At 45.4% G+C, this 24,737-nt stretch overlaps 1 protein-coding gene across 9 annotated transcripts in view; it reads right to left on the bottom strand.

Moving 5' to 3' along the window:
- Window positions 1-24,737, bottom strand: part of syne1a (spectrin repeat containing, nuclear envelope 1a) — a 115,718-nt gene that overhangs the window by 34,943 nt on the left and 56,038 nt on the right. For all 9 annotated transcript variants that reach the window (XM_054762005.1, XM_054761999.1, XM_054762004.1 and 6 more), the window contains 32 exons: window positions 24,309-24,491; window positions 23,467-23,610; window positions 20,136-20,291; window positions 19,355-19,519; window positions 19,097-19,269; window positions 18,863-19,016; window positions 18,479-18,622; window positions 18,248-18,412; window positions 17,846-18,163; window positions 17,585-17,740; window positions 15,735-15,905; window positions 11,600-11,926; window positions 11,344-11,496; window positions 11,111-11,278; window positions 10,667-10,843; window positions 8,831-8,977; window positions 8,587-8,712; window positions 8,325-8,501; window positions 7,945-8,210; window positions 7,716-7,872; window positions 7,256-7,654; window positions 5,454-7,052; window positions 3,801-4,129; window positions 3,531-3,675; window positions 3,225-3,446; window positions 2,295-2,560; window positions 1,996-2,161; window positions 1,768-1,923; window positions 1,488-1,640; window positions 1,104-1,286; window positions 887-1,024; window positions 502-687 (listed from right to left, as the gene is read on the bottom strand). In XM_054762005.1, coding sequence (XP_054617980.1) covers window positions 502-687; window positions 887-1,024; window positions 1,104-1,286; window positions 1,488-1,640; window positions 1,768-1,923; window positions 1,996-2,161; window positions 2,295-2,560; window positions 3,225-3,446; window positions 3,531-3,675; window positions 3,801-4,129; window positions 5,454-7,052; window positions 7,256-7,654; window positions 7,716-7,872; window positions 7,945-8,210; window positions 8,325-8,501; window positions 8,587-8,712; window positions 8,831-8,977; window positions 10,667-10,843; window positions 11,111-11,278; window positions 11,344-11,496; window positions 11,600-11,926; window positions 15,735-15,905; window positions 17,585-17,740; window positions 17,846-18,163; window positions 18,248-18,412; window positions 18,479-18,622; window positions 18,863-19,016; window positions 19,097-19,269; window positions 19,355-19,519; window positions 20,136-20,291; window positions 23,467-23,610; window positions 24,309-24,491 — 7,569 coding nt within the window. The remainder of the gene's footprint in view (window positions 1-501; window positions 688-886; window positions 1,025-1,103; window positions 1,287-1,487; window positions 1,641-1,767; window positions 1,924-1,995; window positions 2,162-2,294; window positions 2,561-3,224; window positions 3,447-3,530; window positions 3,676-3,800; window positions 4,130-5,453; window positions 7,053-7,255; window positions 7,655-7,715; window positions 7,873-7,944; window positions 8,211-8,324; window positions 8,502-8,586; window positions 8,713-8,830; window positions 8,978-10,666; window positions 10,844-11,110; window positions 11,279-11,343; window positions 11,497-11,599; window positions 11,927-15,734; window positions 15,906-17,584; window positions 17,741-17,845; window positions 18,164-18,247; window positions 18,413-18,478; window positions 18,623-18,862; window positions 19,017-19,096; window positions 19,270-19,354; window positions 19,520-20,135; window positions 20,292-23,466; window positions 23,611-24,308; window positions 24,492-24,737) is intronic.

Below are 24,737 nucleotides of genomic sequence, written 5' to 3'. Positions count from 1 at the left end.
TGACATCAGATCGTGTTTTATGCACAACTGGCTGGAAGAAAGTATTCAATCACGTAGCACACGACACACACAGCTAGCCAGTGCACACAGGGTGCTGCTGCTGCGTGCGAGCTCGCTTGCAGGGTCGCCTCCCGTCACTGAGACACAGAGACTGAGTGACTGACAGGAGGGTTCAGTCATTCCATTGATTTCGCAATAGAACCAAGGAGCCCTTGTGTTGAGACAGATGCGCAGAGTGAAACCTCTTGCCATCCAGCCCGTTTGGTAGAGAGAGAGGAGGAAAACAAGCACGTACGCACATGACAATTTATTTAGGCCGGCAAAATTATCGACTTCCGTTTTTAATTATCGTGCGATTAACTGATTTATTGATTATTGTGACAGGCCAGGCCAGTCTGCATGCAAATGAGTTTTTTGCTGTTCTTAGGTGAAAGCTACATTCAAAAGACGGTTGAGAGTATTAGTGTGGTGTGACTCTACTCCAATGTAACCGTCATTTACCTTGGCGGCATCCTGCAGACTCTGCAGCCGAGTCTTGGCCGAGAGCTGAAGCTCCTCGGTGCGTCTGCTGAGGTGTTTCACCTGCTGGCTCCTCCCTTTAGTTGTCAACACCTCCCCCAACTGCGCCTCCCTCTCTGCCATGGCCTCCAAGTCACCATGGAGACCTCGACACTCCCGCAGCAACGCCTGTCAACACGAGAGGATAAATTACAAGAAGAAAGAAAAAAGGGGAGGAGCCTTTTGGGTTGTCAAATGATACTAATTAAGGGGTGGACAACATACTGATCAGTCTGACATTCAGCTGGAAATGCGAGTAAGGGACTCTAATTAGCTGCACATTTGTGGGCTGTTATGATATTAACACAGGATATATGGGAAGACTCACCTGATATGCTCTGATTTGCTCCTGTAGCTGAGATACTGGGTTCCAGATGACGTTACCAGTCACCAGAGTCTGCGCTTTTTCAATCCAACTCAAAATAAATTCCTTCATACTGTGATATTCCTGCATCTGCTTCTCTGCCTGTTCAGTTTAGAAAGAAAACAACATTGAAGGTGTGCATGTTTTTCCAGTACTGCGACCGGGAGATTACACTGCCCACCTTCTTCAGTTTGTTGCTGCGGTCTTGGACCTGCTGTGTGGTGTGGCGCTGCACTTGGGCCATTTTGGCCACGGCGTCGCCCAGCTGCTTGCACAGGAGAGGGTTCTGCTCACTAAACTCCTGCACGGCCGCAGCTAATTCAGCCAGGGTGTGAGCGCAGCATTCACACTCTTCCAGAAGAGTCTGAAGAGGAAACATTGCAAGCAAAAAGAGCTGCATGAAGCTCGGACTGTCTGGAATACTGGGTCACATTAGGGGGCAGTGAATCCACAGTGTGTCATTCCGACGTTTGCACACTCATTAACCCCAACATCTGTCCAATGAATAGCTAATTTACCAGGGGTTAATTGCTTGCTAATTATTCAAATCAGTCAGTTTGATTACCCTGGTCTCCTCTTTGGCCTCCTCCAGGTTGGCTCCCTTCATTTCAAATCTCGACGTGATGCTCCTCAGCTTGGCCTCGATGTCCTGCAGTCTGGAGCTGAAGTCCTCTTTTACGTCTCGGGTCTGCTGCACCTCACGTTCTCTAGCCTGGACCTGGACCAAATGGCACAAAAACACTCAGTATTTTCATCAGAGCTAAGGTTGACTTATGTATTGTTTTCTATGATTAACAACAACCAGTGTTTAACTTGGCTAAAGGCTAGGTGTAGCCAGTCTTTACCTGGTCCTCAGCAGAACCCAGAGCTAGAGCCACCTCAGCCAGCTGCATGCTGAGCTCCGACGGCAGCCCCGCCTGGAGGTCCTGGTATTTGGACTGCTGCAGCACTGTCATGCGCTCCACGCTCTGACGTCGGCTGATTACCTCGCCGTGTGCAGTCTGAGGTAGAAACACTTGTGACACCTATGGATTTTTGCTGCTTTAGTGTGCGTGCGATGGTGCTATTGGTACCTCCAGCTCTTGCAAAAGAGTGTCCAGGTCTGCGGTGGGACTCAAGAGCAAGCCTCGAGTGTCTTGAATCCAACCTTTGACCAAGCCCAGCTCCTTCTCGACATCTTCTCGCTCCCTCAACTCTTGGTGCACCTGAGCCCTGCTGGCACGCACCTGTACCACCAAGCTAGAATAGGTGAAACAAGGGACGACATTAGAGTTAGCAGTAGAAAGGATATTTCAGTTCCACTTGGTGCCAGACTATGCAAAAAAAGCAAACAAAAAAAATCCAGTCTTCTTTCCAAGGAAGTATCCCCCACCTGTCATACTGGCACTGCATGTTTCTGATCTCTTGAAGGCACTGCGATTCCTGATGGCCTTTCTCCATCTCCTCCTCATCTCCTCTGAGGCTGCGGATGTGTTGCCCCAACAGAGCCAGGATGGACTGCTCCCTCTCCACATCCAGGGTGAAGGAGTCGTGGTACTCCAGGAGGCTCTGGAGCGCCGCCCTGGTGGCTGCCTTCTCGACCGTGCTGTCAGGGACGCGGCCGTGGAGGTCCGCCGACACGGAACGCACTTTCTCCATCTAAGGAGCAGAAATTAGGATATGTTTTCATCAATGTGTGCAAATGAGCTACTGTAGTTTGCATGAACTATGAACAAATTGTGTCTATTGCATTTGAAATTCAAAGTCAAAGAAACAAGAGGTCGGACTGCAGCGAATGGCATCATCATTACCCCTAAAGCAAAGAACCCATTCAAAAGTAGTGGACAGCCAGATAGTACCACATAGCAGGAAGCGACCGTTCCCACACAATGACCTCATTTCCCTTTTTAGGCATACAGTTGTGGTTTGTGGGAATTCTTGACAGCTGACGCCATTACACTCAAAATAGTGCGGGAAAGAGGCTGCGTGACAGAATTTTGGCACAGAGCAGGAAACAACTGGCCTGAAGCGTGGAGTTACGTCACAGACCTCCAGCTAGTTTTGAGCTATTTGACCTAAATCTGCAAAAAGAGGAGCAGTTTAGCAGAGCCTGTCTGCTGCCAGTGTGCAGTTGGAAATAGAGTGGAACGTGGAATGAAATTGGAATAGATTATATGGGCCAGAGTTCTGGGAAGGTACAGCAGCATGATGAAAATAAAGAAAACTGGAACAAACAACTGGAATAACTTCATATTATCTTCCAATTATGTCCAAAACATTTACCCATATATATATTTATATTTATATTATATATTCTTCTTACTTTTTGTGTGAAGTTCCTCCACTCCCTGGCAGTGTCCTCCAGTGCCCTCTCCTGGGTTCTCGCCACACTGCGAAGCTTGGTCCATCGTTGCCATAGTGACGAGAGAGCATGGCTGACAACAACGGCCGCGACGGGCCTGGTGACGAGTGGCTCTAACTCGGCCGCCTTCTCTTTCAGAGCGTTGAGAGCAAACTCCTGAAGGTCGGTGTGAGTTGCCAAAGACTGTAAAAAATGACAACGGAAGGGAAGAGACTTACGAGCGGTGTGCTTTCAAGGTGTAGCAGACAACACTTTATTTTCTCCCACCTTGTATTTCTCACACTTGTCTTCTGCCTGCTGGAGACTGTCCGCTTTAGCGGTGGAAAACGAGGCCATCTTGCTTCCCACATCGTTCATCTGTTCAACCAGCCGGTCTCTCTCATGTTGGATAGAGCCCCACAGAGACGCAGACCTAAGAAAAATAATTATACAAAGCACAAACCACTTTGTTCAATGGCATTAAACATTAAACTACTTAAATTTAGTCCACAATCCAGTGAGATGTATCACAAATTCCACATGAGAATAAATCAACACCTTTCATGAATGTCTCTGAAGGCCTCCAACTGCTGTTTGATTTCTGTGCTCCTCAGCTGCACGGCTTCAGCTTCTCCTCTGAGTTGGATCATCGCAGTGTCCGTCAACAGGGGCTCCACCGTCGTCCTCATCTCCTCTAAGGCAGCCGTAAACTTCTTTTCCTGCGCTGCAGTTTCTTCCAGGTTCATAATCCAGTCTGTGTGGTGCTCAAGGTCCACTCCGACGCTGGCACTCTGAAGGCAATCCGCTGTGAGATTCAGGTGTTTCTGCATGGACTGCAGAGATGAGTGGTGCCTCTGGACCACACCAAGAGCTGGCTCCAGACTCAGCTGTAATATATAGAAGGTGATTACTGTAAATTAACTCCAACTTCTTACTTAAAAAGCCTAATTTGTAACGAGAGGCACATTGTCAATATTTCAATTCACGCCTCGATTCAGTGAACTACAGATTCTCCTATACATTCATCCCTCGCTACAACGCGGTTCGAACATCGCGCGCTCACTCGATTGCGATGTTTCAGTAAATGATTGCTGTTTTGTGGTTGAATACAGTCTATCGTTAGTTTAAAAATATGCATATTTAAGCAAAGTGGACTTGTTCTTGTTTGAAAATTAAGCATTTTCAAGCATAAAAATGGCTAAACTAACTAAATGAAATAAAATACAAACTTAAGGCAGAAGAAGCGTTCTAATTGTGAATGTAGTATTCTACGTTAGCCACTAGGTGTCGGTGTGCGCCAGACGTAATCGCCAGAAAAAGCATTTATTGCAAGTTTAAATTATTGCAGGTTTAAATTATCTCACAACAGGCACAATAATAATATAATAATCAAAATAATAACACAGGCTACTGTTGGGACCATAACCCATGACAACCTAAAACTCAACTTTGAACCTCCGACTTCACCGCCTGTCCGCGTGCCACTAAGGTCCCCTGGGGAACACATTTATTGTGACACACACAAACAGGAGTTTTATTTATGTCGTAAATGACTTACTTACTCTCATTATGTCTACTATATTGGTAATGCAAATGAATAGCCATTTAAAGCCGCCATTACAATCCACTGATGAGACAATAGCCACCACAGGAAGCACGTTGTCCAAAAAAAGACAAAGAACTGCTAATATGTGAGTCTATGTTATCTTATTTATGTCTAATATGTCTTCATTTTCTGATTATATCTACTATATTGGGTAATACAAATGTAAAGGTGATTATAGGGGTGTTATTTCTTCTCTTGAGTACTCTAATAATGTAATGTAAAAAAGATCGTAAACAGGTTTTCTATACCATAACTACGAAAATATTCCATTAATTAATATCAAATCCTACTTTGGTAAAATTCACTTACCGTGGTCGCGTCAGGAACCAATGAGCTGCGATATTAATGCCACTAGATGGCAGCAGCTGCATTTGAAATACCCTGAGTAGTCAGCATCCAGCAGCTTTCTGCCTCTACATGCGCTTTAAAATGCTGGTTGTACTATTCAGCTGTTGGTGTGAAACTCAAGCGTGTTAAACTCGCCGTACTGTTGTGTGATTATACTTTTTCATGCACTTCAAATCATGAACTGTTGCTGCATATATTGTGTGTGTATTACAGCATTTTCAGTAGCCAGCTCAAAAAAGGTGTGACTGTACACGTACCTGCTTTTGGTTAATTTCCTTTAGAACTTCAGCTCCCAGCATCCTCAGCTCCTCTCCTTTTACCTCCACGTGGGCTGGAATACTTTCCTGTCTACTGCAGTATATTTGCACTTCCTGGCTAAACAGGGCATCCACCTTGCACAATCTGCTCTTCACTTCCTCTTCTGTGATTCTCAGTTTGCACATTTTCTCCTGCAACCTCTCAACTTTGGCTTCCGTTAAGCGTACAGGCTCCCCGAGTGCGCCTTTAACATCCTTCAGCCATTCTGACATCTTCTCCATCTCCTTCGAGAAGTCTTGTGAGATGTCCTTTTCGCTTTCTTCAGTGCAGCATTTCACATCCAAACGTAACGACTGCAGGGAGTCACGCAGGAATGTCATCTCCTGAAAGGCTGTGGGGTCAAACCTCAAGTCGAGGCTTTCGGTCTGTTGGCTACATTCTTTGGCCTCTAAAAATACACAATCCAGACGTTCAAGTAACGCGTAAAGAGCTGCAGTTTTATGTGTGGCATCTAGTTCTATGTCTGACTTGAGTCTAACCAGATTGTCTTTGGCAAGCTTCAGTTCCTGGTCTAAGCTGTTTGCTAGTCGGTTGTGCTCCTCTATTACCTTCAAGGCATCATCCAAATTTGTAAGTTTCTGATTATTTCTTCTTCTCAGTGTGTTGTGAAGGCACACTAGCTGACGTGTTTCCTCAGCTCTGTGGGTGTGGCCCGTACTGAGAAAGCCCTCATTTTTACCCTGAACTTCTCTGACCGCATGGCTGATGTGGGATAAACCTTCATCTATTCTCTGATAGTCCCTCCTTAGACAAACAAGCTCCTCTTCGTTGCTACTGATAGTCTTCTTCTCCAGATTGTCAAACTGCTCCTGAAGGTTCTCCACCGCGCTTCGAGTCATATAAAAAAAAGTGCTGAATTCTTTCCTCTCTATGATTATTTGTTGAACCCTGTCTTTTTTCTCTTTGGCCAGCGCCAGGATGCTGTTGTACTGTTGGGGGAGGGCGTTGAGCCGCTCGTCTAGGTAGCAGTGATCAATCTCGTTCAGAGTAGGAAGGATCTCCTGGCCTATCCTTTGCACGATCAGAAGGAGGTTCTCGTTCTCTGACGCTTGTTCCAGGACTTTTTGAAAGGTGGATAGATGTCCTTGCAGTTCTGAGGTATCCTCTATGTCGCTGAGACTGATTTCCGGGAAGGTGATGGCTTCTGCGTGTCTCAGCCAGTGACAAGTCTTGTTCAGGTCCACCTGGAAGTACTTCCTGGATGTGAAGGCTTTGTCCAAGATTGTGACACGCTGGCTGGTTGTCTGCAGAGACGCTTCAAATACCGCCTGCAGCTCCTCGAGTTTCGCCAAGGTTTCTGCTCTCTCTTTGTCCGTGGCGTCCCTTTCGAGCTCCCGACCTTGAACCCAAAGCGATGCCAACTCCCTCTGGTAGGCTCGAAGACTGCTCTGGATGCTGCGACACGCAGACGCCTGTTTGGCGAGGTCTTCTGGGAGGAGTGCAATATGGTCATCTATCAGGGCCTTCCTCTCTTGTTGTTGTACCCACGACAGCGCTCTCCCCAGACCCTGAAGGAACTGAGTCCTCTCTGTGAAGGCCTGGGGAAAACAGTTTATTGTATGAATGCCTACTCTAGTTGTTCTGCAATCAGTGACGTTTCAATAATCATAATCATTCCTTAACACATTGCAAAATGTGGGGAGAATTCAGGGCAGGTAAGCTTTTCTTTTCTGGACTTACATGTATTTAATAGATTTTGTAAAAGATTTCTGTCATTCTACAAGAATTGCCACCTGTTTACCTTGCTGAGGTACTTTCTCCTTTGGGCCACTTGAGCCTCCAAAGCCTCCACTTCAGTCTGGGCTTGTTCAACAAGCTCCTGCAGACTTCTCTTCTCGCTCAGCCCCAGCCTGGAGGCGACACCTTGTGCTTCGCTCAAAGCTCGGCCCAGCAGCTGCTGACGGGCCTCCAGCTCTACGCACACGCTCAAGTGGTCAAATAGGAAACTCTGGGCAAGGTCAGGTGGCGGGCTGGTTTTCAGGGCAGAGGTGAGCGCGGGTCGCTGCTCTTCCACCCACTCGCGGGCATCCCTCAGCTGTGTTTCCACCCGCGCCAGGTCCTCTAGTGTTTGTGTGGAGTCCAGGATCTTCTGCTGGATAAGAGCCTCAAGCTGAGCCCAGCGTTGCTCCAGGTGACCCACCTAGTAAAGGGGGAACATATTTTTAAGACAGAAATTTTCAAGCAGCTCACCTGTTACTCACTTGTTGTTTGACCAGTTCCTTGTCTAGCAGGTTTATTCGAGGTAGGATACTTTGTTTCTGTTCGCGCAGATCTTCTAGGGTTGATTTTTGCTCCACAAGGTCACTGGACAACTTCCTCAGAGCTTCTAGATGTTCACTTGTACTTTCAGTGTCAGCCCTGTGCACACACAAACACCAATTGAGGAATATCCGGTCTTAATATCAAAGTAATTTTAAAAAAGATTAGTACCTGGCGAGGTAGTCCCATTCCCTGGATACTTGATGGAAAAGCTCCTCGACAGTGACCACACTCTCCTGGTACTCGCCACTTCGCTGCATGTCGTCCCCTCGCTCCGCTTCTAGCTCCTCCGCACGCTGGCCCATTTCTACCCAGCTCCTCCTCAGTTTCCTCATGTCTTCCAGGGTGGGACAGTCCTGTCCCGCTGTCATTCGAGTGATGGTCTCATTCAGACGGCTCACCTCAGACTGCCTCTCCCTCACGTGCTGGAGGAACTCCTGCAGTGGCAAAACAGAGGTTTTCCTTACTGTTGAAATTCCAATGCATTCTATGAATTTTGGGTTTGAATAAGGAAGGACATTATTCGTTATGTATGTGAAATAAATGCTCACCTGCGCTTTGTCCAGCTGGTTCTGTGCAATTCTGGGCTCAAGCTCCGCAGGACATCTGATGAGGTTCTCGTGTTGCTGCTCCGTCTCTCTCAGCCGGACCTCCAAATGTGCCCTTTGCTCCTCGACGTCCCTCCAGCCGTCTGCAACCTCCTCGCAAAGCAGCATGCGCTCCTCAATCTAAAAGCAAAACAATAAATGATTAACTTTTGCAACCTTTGTAATAAATATTACAAGATCTGATGTCTTCTTGGAGGTGTCTCACCTGTAGTTTGACCTGCTGGATAGCGGCAGCCACCTCCTGCACTCTTAGGAGTGAGAGGTCACAGGAGGAGCACACCAGCTGGAGGTAAGTGCTGGCCTGTTCCTGGAGGGCCCGCTCCTGCTTCACCTAACACAACAAGGCAATAGTTTTCACAACTCCATTTCACAGTTCGCACAAAGATGGAAGCTTATGCAGTAATTGTCCAAAATGTGTTGGGAAGATGACAGGTTTGTGAATGCCTGACCTGCTGTAGCGCCTCCTCCAGGCTGAGAGGGGTCTGTGCAGGAGGCTCTGGCTGCTCCGAGACGGATGTCAGCCAAGTCTTGCATTGTTGCAGGGTGTCTTGGAGATTCACGTGTCTCTGGAGCTCATGGTCCAGGCTTTGATATACCTAAAACCCATTTCAGAAGATATTCAAATTGTTGTTTTGATTAATTTTGGAGAAATACGTATTGAAACATGTACGTAATGAATGCATTGATGGGCATTCAGTAAAGCAAATGGGACATTGTGCAGCAGCGTATTTGACGGATGTTGAATGCGGAGGTGGCCTTACCCTCCAATGGAGGGCGAAATAGCAACGTCTGATTGACAATCTTAATATGGAAGCTCTAAAGACAGAAGAAGGGGGGGTATGGATTGGCACACTGCCCTGAGTTTCTGGCAAAGGCTTATTGGCTGGCACAGTGCAAAGTGGCAGGCAGGATATTAGAGCTTACATTGGGATGCATTTGGCAGCCACTGGTGCAACTAAAGGGGAAGCCAGCAGTGTGGCGGAAAAGTGTGGCTGGATCACCCAATGCCAGATTGGCTGATGTGAAAAAAAGGATGGCGTCTCGGGAGGTGAGCAATGATGACAAGAGTGGAAGATGCCAGAAAGACAGAGTGGCGCTGGATTAAAGAGCTTCTGGAATAGTGGCACAGGCATGAAACCGTGGAGTTGACAGGAGGATAAACTGGAGATTAATATGGCGGGATTGAGTTAGCGACTCTGGCATAGAGGGTTCGCCTGAGAGCTGCTGTTGTTGGGCTCCGCCTGGCAGCCGCCGCCATGCCCTCTAGGCTGGCGGCGAAGGACTGTCGTCAAGAGACGGTTAAGGTGTCAGATTGGGTTAGGATTAAGTGGTCGCCTTGGCGGCTGGAACATTAATGACATTGATATGTTGGCTGAGTGTGACTGTGCACGTGTGGCCTTATTTGGCACTCACATGTACGCATGGAAAAATGTTTACTCATCCATTAGAAGTGTGCAACAATCACTTTAGCTGCTTTAAATTAAATGAGAACGTGGAAAGGAAAACATTGCTCTCTCACGCTCACATTTATTAATACATGCACAACATAACAGCAACAGAACCAATGGTGCAATAACTGTAAGAAGCAAACTGCTCAGGCAGCATGAACAGTTGGTGGTGAGTTCATTGTAAATAATGAAAGTGAGTTTCACACTGACAGCTGCGCAGCGCAGCAGGCATATTAAAGCGCACGCAGAGGTAAATACAGCTGATTGTTGCTGAAGACTCATGATACGTGAAACGCAGTTAGGAGGTTGCGTACAGCCACTGCTCTCATGCCTAAGTTTTTTAACCCGGCGCTAATTAGAGTCCCTGTCGATTATGTGCTGTTGTCCACGCATCCGGTGACTATAGGAGACACTGCGATGGATTGAATAGAGGAATTAATTGGAACATTTCCTTCAAAAAAACACCCAAATCAGAATAAATGTGTGGAATGCATAAGAAGCAAACTTTCTTTTGTGTTATTCCCCTTGTATTAGACTTTTAATTTTGACACATATAGTTATACTTGTATGGCATGCAGTGAAATGGACCATGTCTACCATTTCTAAGGCTCTGCATGACTTCTTTTCTATAAAGTACACATAATTAAGGAATCAAGGAACCAAGTAAAGGTTAGGCCACAAACGGTGCAGGAATGTCATCGCTATCTACTGGTTTACTTACTCACTGTGTCAAAATGACTACTATGAAGGTCATTAAAACAACAAAAACATTGATGGTCTAAGGACTAGTACCTCCTCCTCCTCCTCCTCCTCCTCCCTCCTCCTGTCTTTACTCACTCTCTGCGCTGTGCTACAGATGGCAGAGTAGCTGTCTCTGGTGCCTTGCTGGTGAGCCTGGACCTGCTGTCTCAGCCGACTCTGCACACGCTCGTCGCAGCCGTGCACCAGGTGGTCCCCTCGCTGCTTCAAGCCTGCCAAGCGATCCTCAAAGCCTGCTATCTCCTCCATGATGGCCTGTGGAGGACAAAGGGACAGAGTAAAAAAAATAAAAAAAAAAGATATCAGGATGGTCAATGACACAGGAGGTCACAGCAGACTGTTAAGGCTCTGAAGGACACTACTCCACTCCACTACATAATACAGTATATGTGTATGTATTAGGATGTATGCAATGCTGTTCTGCATCATTCACATAGCTTCTATGTGTTCATATCAAATGAAGCCTGTGTGACCACATGTGACATCATCAACTGCATTAGCAACGTCCTGTGTTTTGGTCACCTTGTGCCTTGCCAGCTGTTGAGTGGCCGCCTCCAGACTTTGGCTCACGCTGGGGTCAGGGGTCACCATCTTGCTGGACATCTGCAGCAGCCATCGCTCCGCCTCCTGGAGCTTGTTGTGGTACACTTCCTGCTCCTTCACCTGGCCGTCGAGATGCTCCATGTGGGCCTTAACATTGGAACAAAACGTGTGACGGATAATTGTGAGGAGAAGTCCCCTGCATGTTTTCTTACCATGGCCATATTACACAGGTCGCTGTAGTCCTTTTGCAGCCTGTTCATCTTGTCTCTGACTGAGGGGTAATGGACAGATGCCAGCAGAGCGTCGCCCTTCTCCACCACTGACCTGATGGAGCCATCATGGGACTGGACCATCTGTAGCAGGGCCTGGGTGAGGAGAACAAAAAAATTCACTACAATCCGTCTCATGAATCATGCTTATCTACCAGATTCTTACTCACGATTAAAATGTAAAAAGTAGCAATCTAACCTTATACTTGGCGAGCTGTGCCCTCCGTTGGTATAGTTCAGCCTTGGGCTCCAATGGATAGCTGAGCAAAGCCTTCGTCTCCACCAGCCACTGGGCCTGAGCCTTGTAGCGGTCCTGGAACTCCTTCGCCAGCAGTGATGCGCGCTCCAGGAAGCTGTGTTCCTGCCTGAGCCAGCCCGCGAGTTCCTCCAGCTGGGAAAGACGGGCTTCCACCTCCCCTCCTAAGCTCTCTGCTCCGGCCTCGTTCAGGAAGCTTGCTGCCCGCTCGGCCGTCTCCCTCAGGGACTTTAGGAAGCTGTGACCGTGATGGAGACCAGTCTGCAGAGTCTGGATGATAGAGTCAATTAATCATCATTGATTTTATAGGAATACTGGCATGGAAACAGGAGTTCATAACAATCAGAAAGAGAATCTCCCATTGTACAATTTGAGTGCCAAACTGCTTATTTTTTACTATTAAAACAGCCTGTATTTTTGTAGCAAATGTGCCCCACATGCACTGAACCTTATCAGGACTTTCAGGTTGACATTCAAACATGACTGATCTCTTTGTCCTTCACCTTCTGGTAGTGTTTAAAAAGGCTTTGTAGCCGTCAGGTAGGCTGACACCTGCGTGGTGCGATGTGAAGAGGCCTGGCAGGTCATGGCGTGGAGGGACCACAGTGAATAATATGAAAGGAGGACCCAATTATAAGAGGCCCTTAACAGGAAGAAGGAGCCACAGGGGTTTCCAGGGTAACCGCAACACAAGCTCGATGGGACGCCTTCTAGCTTTCATCATGGGTCTATTACTGCTTGAGTGGAGATGTGCTACGCTATGCCAGGAGACACATCCAGCTATGGCTGCTAATGATATGATGTGTCTGCCTGCACACGTCTGTGTTTGCCGCGTACCATGACGCCCAATCATTCTAACGACCCACCTTTGCTCCTTCTTTATGACCTTAATAAGACATCCGCATATCACACAACCTGAACTAAAACAAGAAATGTCTGCCGTAATTGCTCAACCGCCCGTGTCACATTCTACCCGCTTCACATTCTCCTCTAACCTCCCTGCGCGCATCAAGTGTGTATAATCTGCTGCCAGCCTTTCAAGATCCGAGGGTCCATATGGTGCATTTAGGAGCCACACTCATTCATTAACGCTGATAAAGTAGCAGACATTACAGTCTGCTGAACATTATTTATGAGGTCCTGCACACTGGGTGCCCTTTAGGCTGTTGTTAAACGGTCCTCTATCATGCTAACATCAATTATTCAAAGTCTTGTGTACACCCTCTCTGTTTGTCTGCATCATACTTCATTCAGTCACTGTAGTCCATTATTTTATATATATATACAGTATATATATATATATATATATATATAGTCAACATGACTTTTATATATAAAGATGAGTTGGTATACATCTAAAGCTCCTATTTAATTTCCTGAGAATACATAAAAAGTACTTCAGTAAAAATATACAGTCGTCCCTCGCTATATCAGAGTTTGAATATCGCTCCCTCACTATATCTCGGTTTTTTGAAAAATAATTAATGAATGATGGCTGTTTCATGGTTGACTATGGCCTATTATTAGTCCAAAAATATTGAAAGACAAGTGACATTTAGTATTGTGGTCACTAGGCATCAGTAATGTCATGAGACATGACATTGGATTGCATTACCTTTCACACGGCATGGAGAATGGCTACTGAGCTAGCAGAGCCCAGCCGACATGCCATGGCTGAGAGGGAGTGAAAGAAAAGGTTCTCCTCTCATTCCGTGTGGAAGTGGTAGGTTTTAGGCTTCTTTATCCTTCTTTCCCACTCCGTTTGAACACGTTCTCAAGTTTAGACTAAGTAACTTGGACTAGTTAGCTCGCTAGCTTGCTATGGTAGCAGCAACCGTCTCTTATGTCCCTGCAGTGATAGCGTAGCCTGCAATGTGAAGTAAACAAAGAATAATAGCAGCGTCAAAGTGACTATCGGGGTGTTATTTCATGTCTACGGGGCTCTAATAATGTTAAAATTCGTATTTAGAAAGTCATAAACAGGTGTTCTAAGCTCTAACTACAAAAATATTTTGTTTATTAATATCGAATCACTACCGCGGTCGGGTCTGGAACCAATTAACCGCGATAAACCAAAAAGCACAAAACGACTATATAATATAGAATATATAGTATACATACAAAGGAAACTCCAAAATTGAACATACGCTGTTCTGTGATGCTGGTTGACTTACAAGTTGTTCTCATTTCAAAAGCGTTGCTCCCTTGTAGGTCCCTTAGTTCCAGACTAGCCCTCACAGACCATTTAGTACCTCTACAGGTGAAGTGTGATTTAATATTTTACCATGACCAACTTTCCGATGTCGCAGTTAGATCTTTTCGGTTGTATGGTTATCGTCACACTTTTGCCATTAAAAAAAAAGCCCCCAAAAACAAGCACAGCACACACGTGGAGTCAAACCTTTAGATGCTCACTGAGCTGACTTTGATGCATACATTTACTAGAGAAGGGCCAGTGCACCTTTCTAGTGTTACAAGTTAGCCTCCAAGTACAAATCCAACTAATGGCCCTTGGCTCTGCTATCGAGCGGTAATCTTTGTGTCGTTGCGTAATTATCTCAACTCAATGAACAGCCCTGGAGCGCTCACCACAGGGGGATGACTACCGCTGAAGCAATGGAAGGGCACATGCGGTGATGACACGCCTCAAGTTACAGTTCAGAAGCATCAACATCGATCTGATGCAAGGATAACTGCAGACTCCACCAGGCTGCATGACGTGCACCGCGTGGCGTAAACAGTTACTGAAAGTGTGAGCGACTGCATGTAATTTATAGGAGCTTATTAGTTGTTACTTTGGAAATGAGAGTGTTGTGAAGCAGGAAGGGCGCTACATCAATTATGGAGTCTGAGCCAGCAGGCACCTGACTGGTGCATCTTCTTCATCCTCGCCTTCACAGCGGGGTGTCACACCCTGCTAACGCTCTTCTTCTAAAGCAGTGTCCGCTTTGGCTTCATAAAGAGCCGATCGATACGAGCATTGTGATCCAGGCTGCATCACACTTGTGGAAAATACTTGAAGATCTAGCAAGCAAAAGCTGGGGCTCCGAGCCAAAAGTGGCCATTTGAGCTGAAAAGCACAGAAAATGCACAAATATCACACATTCTTCTTGGCCAAGCATGCTGAAGCTGCCAAAGAGCTGTGCAGTTACGCAAGCAAATATTCTATGTTGTCTTCTGCTCAAAATCCTCCATTAAAACTAAGATTTTACAACCTAACACCATCTCTACACTGAAGCATGATGACCTCAAAGTCCAAGCACAATAGTAACTACAGTAATCCCTCATTTATTGCGGTTAATTGGTTCCAGACCTGATAAATTAACTTCCGCAAAGTAGGATTCCTCATTTATAAATAAAATATTTTCTTAGTCAGAGCATAGAATACCTGTTTACAACCTTCTAAATATGTTTTTTTAATATTATTAGAGCCCTCCAGACATACAGCAACACCCCTATAGTCACCTTTACAGTCATATTACCCAATTAGTAGACATAATGAGAGAAAATAAACCATTGAAGACATAAATAAGACTCGTGCTTGTGTGTGTTTCAATAAATGCCTTCCGAGCTTGTGGACAGGAAGTGACGTCGGGGAATCAGAGTTGAGTTTTAGCTGGAGTAGGGCCACAACAGCAGCCCGTGTTATTATGATGATGATTATTATTATTATTATTTCTATTATAGTGCCTGTTGTGAGACAATTCAAACCTGCAATAATTGTTGTTGATAGCGATCAAGTCTGGTGCGTGTTACTAGCGACAACTAGTGGCCAGTGTAGACAGCAGGTCATCAACGTCCTTTAATCCCTTAAATTATATTTTTATTTTACTTTACTTAGTCATCTTTATGCTTGAAAATGCTTAATTTGCATAACAGTCAAACATGTTAAGAGTTACTGACAACATTGTAAAAAAAGGTGCTATAATGAAGACAGCTTGACCCTGGAACAGATTATTCCAATGTAAACATGACTTCTGCGGTATACAGCATATCATTTCCTGCAACAAGCGCTAACCCTCACACCCAAATGCAGAGAATGTCAGATATGCTATCACAAGTTTCATTGGACCAGTACCTCTAGTCTCTTCAGCTTTTTGTCCATTGTGTTGCGGTCCAGCGGTTCAGACGTGTCGGTTACTTCCGTGAAGCTTTTCTGTGTCGAGCTGAGCCAATCCGTGAAGGACACGCAAAGGTTTTCGGCCTCTTCGATACTCTTCAGCTCCTCCTGCAATTGCTTGATGGAGTCCTGCAAGAGCATTCAATGAGAAAATGTGTTTAAAGTCATGTAAGAGCACGAAAAATCAATATTGTACATTGTCACCCATCAGCTTGCGCGACTGCATGTGAATCCATCATCATTCAGTTGCTGTTATTTGTATATTTCACACAAAAACAACCACAGCCTGCAGGCTGGTTCTGTTAGTATTGTTAGCGTAAGACTCATCTCCTCTTTTAAAGTTGCACCCCAGCAGACTTTAAGCACCGAGGAGCAAAAGCTCTGTGAACAGCCATCAAAACAAAAAAATATTCAATCCCCACTACCCCCTTTTATAACAAGAGGGGGGGCGGGTGGGAGGGGAGGTGCATTATCCACTTGACTGAGATTTTGAGTCAATAACACCATGAGGATGGAGAGGCTGTCTTCACACATTATTCACTCCGCATCTCAATCCTAGTGAGAAGCTCCAATTAGCTGGTATTGCTGAGTGCACACCTTTTCCTGAGAGGGAGGTAACAGCCCCCCCCCGTGTTGAAGCTGGAGTAAGTTTGAGCATGTGGAAAGATGGTCGTGAGAGAGTCGTGTGCATGCAATGATGTGTCGCTGAAGGTGTAAAAATCAATGAAGTGCGAGTGTAGCATTTTCGCTCCAGATGCTGTGCACTGTCAAGCGCCTGTGTCCCATCAATTTTTCTTTAAAGAACCCCCATAAAAGGAGCAGGCAACACATGGAGAGGCTGGGTCTGAGTACACAGAGCAGTACACACACGCTCAAAGCTGCTTCAATGTTCCTTTTAAAAAACAAAGTCCAAATACCCTGTGGAAGAATAACATGGTATGAAAAGCCCTCTTCAAGGCAATATACTGTATACCATCTGTGCTAATACTGGACATACAGTATACAGTATATACCAGCAAATAGTGACAAACCCCAAGTAATGGATACGCCCATAAAAATGTTTTAACAGGCTGCTCCTGGTAGCCTGATGTTGACGTTCTCCAATTTCGCATCAACCTTTGCAATAAAACTGACTGTTGTAATTATTGGATTAGATTCAGCTGCAGAACTCTCCCCTTCTCTCTTCAATTGCCATTGTTCACTCACGACACAGTCACGACACAGTATGCGTCACACACTTATGAAATGACTTATATATAATTTTCGAGGCCATGAATGCTGAATAACAAAAAAGAGGGTCATGATTCTGTGAGTATAAAAAAATCATATTGAGATTTATGAATTATTTATTCATTAAAGTCCAAGTAATTTACAACCTCCAAGAAAATAATAACACCCCTAAAAGGGCTGCCCTTTGCTGGCGACCAGTCCAGGGTGTACCCCGCCTCTCACCCAAAGCCAGCTGGGATAGGCTCCAGCATACACCTGCGACCCAAGTGAGGACAAGCGGCATAGAAAATGGATGGAAGCCCTAAAAGGGAATGTGGTGAATAGGGATAAAATAATAAACAAGTGCTTTTTTAAATGAATCGCTTAGAGTCTGTTGTTTTATCTTGGCTCATATATTATTCTGTCTGGTGATCTTTTGTCGCTGTGGAATCGTAGATCACCCGCCATATGCCATTTTTCACATAAATGGTATCATTACCCTTTCCAACAGAATACATACTGTATGTAACCAGGATGTATCACGCGGGGCATCCTCCAACTGCTTATCGTAAATGTTGTTGAACAAAAGGGTGGCTGACCTGTATGCTGAGCAGCAGGGAGTGGTAGCGGGCGGTGAGCTGCATTGTCGTGATGCTAACATGACCACTGATGTAGGCTTCTTCCAAAATCTGCTGGGATAGCGAGGTGAGGCCATCCACTTCCCCTTGCCGTGTCAGCACTGCTTGAAGACACGACTGCTCACAAGCAACACAAGACGATAAGAGATGATTTGCTCTTGCCTCGAGAATGTTCGGCCCCTGCGACTAACTGGTCGAAACAAAAAAGATAAAAGGACTAACCTTGAGTTTCGACAGCTGAGTCTTTTTGGTGCCTCTGTCTGACCTCCGATGAGGTCTCAAGTTAGCCCCTTTTTCCATCTCCTCGAGCCACTGGGCTAAAGTAAGGAACTTCTGGTCCATTGCTTTCAATCTGGCCAGGGTGGACTTCAGCTGGGTCTGGGTCTCCCCCAAACGGTCCCGGTAGGCCACCCATTCACATTGTGCAGTGTCAAGGGTTCTGTCCTCTATCTGGGGTACACCCCATGGGATGACCCTCTCTCTGCTGGTCAGCACTGACGACAGCAGCGACTGGCCGTCTGAGCAGTGCTCCTGGAGAAGCTGTGATGAACATAACAGGTAAGAACCTGAGAAACTGGAGCTTTAAAAAGGCTCCCAAGTGTCAAGAAGGTTCAGTATGGATACCTGGAGCTGCTTCAGCGTTTCCTCAAGTGTATCCACGTTTCCCTCCAGATGGGATAATGATGCCAGAGCGGCCTGTTCTTGCTCCAACCAATCTTCAAACACATGCAGCCCTCGCTGATAGTCCTGGTGGATCAGCACCAGCCCTTTAGCCTTGCTGACGGCGTTCTGGAAAACAAGCTTGGAGGTGACTATTCAAGATGAAAGTAGTGGAAAACCAACACATTCACATACCTTGGCCTTTTCTTTGAGGGTGGTGTATCTGTTCTGTAGCTGCTTCACTTCCTGCTGGGTCGTGCCGTGTTCTGCCATGTCGGCCCCCTTTGTTGCTATGGTCTCCAGAGGACAGCTGTGACTCAGCACTTCCTCGTACAGAAGCTGGAATGAAAACACGCGCATACATTCATTGTAGGTCGCCAACCCCATCGGGAGCCCCTGAGGCACAAATGTATAGCACAACAGTTTGACAATGTGAGCCAGCAGGATGAGCCCGCCCCATGTATGCGCTCACCGCTTGGTAAAAAAAAATAAAAAAAGAAAGGCTTTGCTACACACCTTAAAATAAATAAACTATCTCTACTGTCAGATACCTGTTTTTTTTTATTTGCATTACAGTACCTTAGTCTTCCCCAGGTTGGCAGTCTTGTCTCTCATCTCTGAGTAGTGTCTGTCCGAGCAGCTCAGTGTTTCCTCAACGCGGTCCATCCAGAGCACAAAGTGACCGACATCTTCCTGATAGCTGGTCCATTGTGACAAGGCACCCTCCAGTTGGCTGTCATTAGCCACAAGCCCACGTTAACGCTTTGATTAACAAATGAAACAAACACATTTAAATTTGACATCCTCCACAACCTCTTGCACTTGATGGAGGCAGAAAGCAAGGAGTCCCAGGAGTCCTTGAGGTCCTGGATCTGTTTGCGGATCACTGGGACACCCTCGGCCGACGTATTTCTCTGGACTGCTTCTCCCCTGGTAAGCAACATCTTCAGTTGGATCTCCCGCTCCTGACGTGCAGTGAGCAAGGCCTGCACACGCAGGGAAATGAGCTAATTAAACATCATGTTGTCAAGCTACATCAACGTGTCCGAAAGCAGTCTTGTCCCTCCTCACCTCCAGCTGTAACATGCGGTCCTCCAGCACAGCTTTATCAGAGGTGGCGGAGATGCAGGTGCCGAGGACCCTCTGAGCTTTGCACGCCCATTCCTGGAGCTCTACGAGACCCTGAGAGAAGAGGCGGTGTTCCCCTACGATACGCTCAACCCTGGAGGCCTTGTCCTTCAGAGTATAATGACAAGAAAACAGTACACTTTACTGCTATTTCTTGAACATCATCACAGCAATTCAGTTCTGTTGTGTTTTTTCCTCTCCAAAGCTCACGAGCCCAACCCCCACGTTACTACAAAAACATGATTAACTTTGTCTGCAGTTATCCTTCATGCATATTTAATATGTGCCTGCTTGTATAGGCAAGGCAGCACTGCAATAATAATCAACAGTTTCAAACAAGTCCGGAAAGGCAGAGGCGATGCGATTCAATTCTCCCAGCCCTGGAGCACAAGAGTGATGCAGCCAGTGTAGTTTTGTGTCAAATTCATCAAATAGGAGATAGAGGAGACACATTTAATGAGGGTTTGCCAAAGGTCAGCTGCTGCAGCACTCACACGTTTCAAAGATGACATTTTCAGATAAAAGTTGTAGCTCGGCTAACAGAGCTTTGTCCTTTCTCGTGATGATGTGGCTGCAGGACCTTTTTTTTTGGAGATGGGATTTTGAGATAGTGAGACCAATGACATTACACAAGGCAGGTGCAGTAACCACCAATGATGTTGAGCAAGCGACAAGCACAGTAAGATGGACAGCAGGGTAGTCAGGGAAGTTTACACGGTTTTACCTTGGTCAAGTTGCCGAGGGCCAAGTACTGCGCCGACAGCTGCGACACTCGATGGACGAAGCCCTTTCCCGCAGCCTGTCCCTCCCAGAGACGATGAGCTCTCTCTCTGAGATGGCCCAGTTCTGCGTCGCGACTGGACATCTCCTCCAGAACATTCTGGTGTCCCATTTGAAGGAGTTGTAAGAGAGAAATGCACAGATTTAGATTTGACGTGCTTTTAGTCAGCCCCACTGGGAACATAATGTTTTATGTGTCTGTAGCTTTCATGCTAAACACGTCCACACCTGCCTCCGACAGTGTGCGTGGCTACAAGGAGGAGTGGACTTTATCCACTTTTTGCACACACAGTCGTCCCTCGCTACATCGCAGTTCGAACATCACGCTGATCGCTGTTTTTGTGCTTGAGTATTGTAACGGGGGTACGTGAATAGAAATTAAAAACAATTGGCGCCTACACTCACAATTACCCCTGGGTGCCCCTGAATGCCTCAGAAAGCAGAAAGCAAAAAGCAGAAAGGAGACAGAGCATGAAGTTGTTCATTGCTCTGTGTGCATCACACGAACAAATAAGTACGTTTGATGATGACTTTGTGCAATTAGAGTGTTTCATCTTGAAGATTTCATTTACACTGGTGTTCCAAGCAGTGAAACCTGTCACTGTGATTGGGGCTTGACCCCGAAAATGACAATTTATTTGTTGGTTGTATGCATTTTTGTGCTTCTGATGCGGCTTTATCACGATTGCTAAACTTTCCCCTTCAATCTGGTATTCAATTAACATGCCGACCGTAGCCATCGTGTGTGGACAAAATAAATGAAGCTCAAATTCAAGCCATTCAGAGAAAAGGATGCCAACATCCGACTGGAGTAAAAGATATGTAGGATGATTACTTATCTATTTATCAGTGCTCATGTCAAACATTATCAAAATGTGACCATGCAAAATACACGTTTTTGAACCGGTATTACTAAAAAATGAATTAACCACTGAATTATGTTCAGTATTTCAAGTTAATTATTATTAATTATTAATCATGTCTGAAGAGGTACACCACTATAAAATGTTTGGGAAACACTGGTATATTATTACCAAAAAATCTATACATATTTAAGCAAATTGTACATATTCATGCCCTAAATTAAGCATTTTCAAACATAAAAATGGCTAAAGGAAGGAAAATACAAATATAAGACATTCAAGAGATGCATGATGTGAAGTGTAATACAGTATCTGTGACTAGTTGTGTGAAGAAGCGGCGCCTGGGAAGTGACGTGTGTAACTGACGTGTGTAACTGTATCCTGTGTGAATGTTCAGTGCATGTGTTGTGAATAAACTGCTTGAAGGGCATCGTGAATCTCTCCTTAACAATAAACAGCGACAGTAGAGTGGCATTCTACACTGGTTTCTAGGTGTCAGTAACGTCACATTGATGAGACAATAGCCACCAGGAAGTACGCTGTCAATGCTAACATGCCTAAGATGGCTTATTTTCTATTAATATGTCAACTATATTGGGTAATACAAATGTGACTATCGGGGTGTTATTTCGGTCTAGAGGGCTGTAATAATGGTAAAAAAAATGGATTTAGAAGGTTATAACAGGTTTGTGGGTCTATGCTCTAACTACAAAAATATTACATTTATTAACATTCAATCCTAATTTGTGGAAATTCACTTATCGCAGTCGGGTCTGGCACCAATTAACCACGATAAACGAGGGACGACTGTACATTGTTTCCCAGAACCTGTCCAATGTAATAGATGCCATACTGTTTATCATATACAACAAGGTAGCGTAAAGGATGTGCGCTACCGTGCCAACATTATTTGCTAGGGTAGCCTATTCACTGAAGTCAAACAAAATGATCAGCTCCCGTGTATCTATTTTAAGATACGGGGCAAGCTCATTCAGCTGGGGGGGGTCAGAGGCAGTATCATGTCCATGAGGAAGGAGGTTGTCCCTTCATGACGTCATGAACACCTGAAATCTCAAAAGCGACCTCTCAAAAGTGGAGCAAACAATTGAGATGATCGATTTTTTTTCACATATTACAGTTGCCACGTCATCCGAAAGACAACGTTGCAAAATAGGAGACCTTTCAGCAAAGCACAGACAAGAAGAAGCGACAGTACGTTGGGAGTGCAGGAGGTCGAAACATGAAAAGAGGATTTATGCAGCATGTATTGTATTGTACTTGAGGTGCTGAGGGGAAGCATGTAATTGGTTGCGGGGCCAGACAAAGGCGACAGAGTACATACAAAAAATACCAACAATGATAAGGGCAGAGCTTTGCAGCAGGCTTGATATATTTTCCCTCTCCTTTGTCGCTTTTATCTTTTTAACGCTCCTCTCCCTTTTTTTTGTCTCTGCCAGACATGACAGATCCTGTTATCGCATCCTGGAAAAACGGGGTTCTGACAGAAGGGGGATTTAATTAGATTCCCTGACTTTCCCGCTGACTATTATGTCAAGCCGCTGCTCTATTTTGATCCAGTGGTGCTCGACAAATGTAATTAGGTCTTCTTTTCCCAGCTGATTTCAGATTACACTTTGGGGATGCTTATCTGATGAAAAGCTACGAGTACAGTATTTGGTGCCCTTGAAAAATCAACTCTGTCGTCAATTTGTGGGAGGTTTCGAGTGAAGAGTGAAGACAAAGGGAAAATCCAAGTTAAACAGCAGCTGGTATATGTTTGGAAAGCATTTATATATTATTGCAAACTGTCAGCTAAGATTGCACGTAATGGGACACACCTATTCCGCCTATAAAGCCTTCTGAATAAACCTCCAAAAACTGCCCACAACGCCCCATTTGCATAATGTGTCCTGCATATTAACCAAGCTACAGCGACACTGTTGTTACGCCAAGGAAGTACGTTACTGGCGTAGTGACGCCTCACCACACCACACCGGCTAGTTACTAGCCGGCTAGCTTAACCACATACTTGCTCACAGCACTACCGACAGGTAACGCTACATAATGGAGCTTCCGCCGCGCCTGCTGTGTTTTTGTTTTTGAGTTTGGAAAAGTTAACGCTAGGTGTAGCGTTTGTTTCTATGTTGCTATGTGAAATCAAATGCGTCCAGGAAGGAAGTTCCAAAAGACCAAAGACCAAAATACAGTAAAATAGTGTAAGCAGTGCACGTTATCATGAACATAAAACCTTATTGCTATTGCTTTAATAGCAGTCTCTTTTTAGCTGTTTTTATATCTTTAGAACACACAGAACAGAGAAAGACATGTTCACATCTCACATAAGGATTGTGGATTATGAAAGACTGGACTGCAGCATAGCTTTTAGAGGCGGTATGACAACATGGCGCTTACCTGTAGTTTGCTGAGCTCTTGTTTCTTGGCCGAGAGGTCGTGCAGCCGAGCACTGCTTTCCTGAACTTTGACCTCGGCGCTGTTGAGCCACACCTGCAGAGGTTGTGCGCTGGCTTCAAACTCTCTCATCTGACAATACAGGCTCTGGAAAATACAAGAAAAACACCAATTTCATCCTGCACTAATTAAAATAAACATATGACTAAGATTAAAAGCTGAAGAAGTTCACTCACGACAAAGATGTGCTCCAAAAACAAAAAGAATTTCATGTGGTCTGAAAAGGTTTTGATTCTAGCAAACAAAGACAATGACCTGATTCATGTCGAAGCCAAACCACACAGTTAGCAAAGTGCATTGTCCCTTGAGCACTGCTTCCACAAAGCAATGCAGTTTGGTGCAGCAGACCAGCATTTACACGGTGAAAACGTCACTCTGCTCGCACAATCACCGCCGTACTACGGGACCTAAAGGGTGGCGTGAGATGCATCATTGTGGTCTTTGATTGGTCGACAGAGATTCATCTTTTTTTCCCACATTTGGCAAAGAGAATGGAATGGCGAAGACTACAAAAACATTTCCAAAAACAAGCTTTTGTTGTTCATGTAATAAACAGCCATATGCCCAGATGACAGCACAACCAATGTTGGATGCCCGCCATTGTTATCCTATCCTACCTATCGATTGGATAATAGTGTGCCTTGTTTTATTGTCATTCTTACTTTTTATCGTTATTTAGTTTAGCGTATTCATGTTCTTAACTCGTCTTTATTTTATCCACGTCTCAAGACGCTGTTTACGCAACTGCTTCCAAGGTAAATGTGACTTTAAATGCTAACCCCCACCTTGAGCGCATCCTCCCTCAACTGCAGGTTGTTCATCAGGCTCTTCCAGTCCTCCCTCGCGGTCGCCACTTTGGCCTTGATCCCCTCCACTCTGTCTTTGGACACCACCGCCATCAGCAGCTCCCCGCTGGCCCCTACTGTACTCAGTCTGGCCTGGCCGTGCTCCCTGTCACTCAAGAACTCCTAAGGGGGGGACACACGAGAAGACAAAGACAAAGGAGCTGTTTAACACACACAGACACACACACACACATATATATACTGTAAAAACAACAGGAGGAAAATGAGAACGTGAAAACGACTGAGTGACAACCAAGTGACTTACTTTTTGTCTTCCATTGTCACGGCTATGGCTAATTCAGCACAATGATGGACACTTTACACAATCAGATGCAATTAGAGTCATTATGAATTCCCTACGCGTGGGCG

This window comes from Dunckerocampus dactyliophorus, chromosome 19, assembly GCF_027744805.1.
Source record: "Dunckerocampus dactyliophorus isolate RoL2022-P2 chromosome 19, RoL_Ddac_1.1, whole genome shotgun sequence".
Classification (NCBI taxonomy): Eukaryota; Metazoa; Chordata; class Actinopteri; order Syngnathiformes; family Syngnathidae; genus Dunckerocampus; species Dunckerocampus dactyliophorus.
This window is presented reverse-complemented; position numbering and strand designations above follow the sequence as displayed.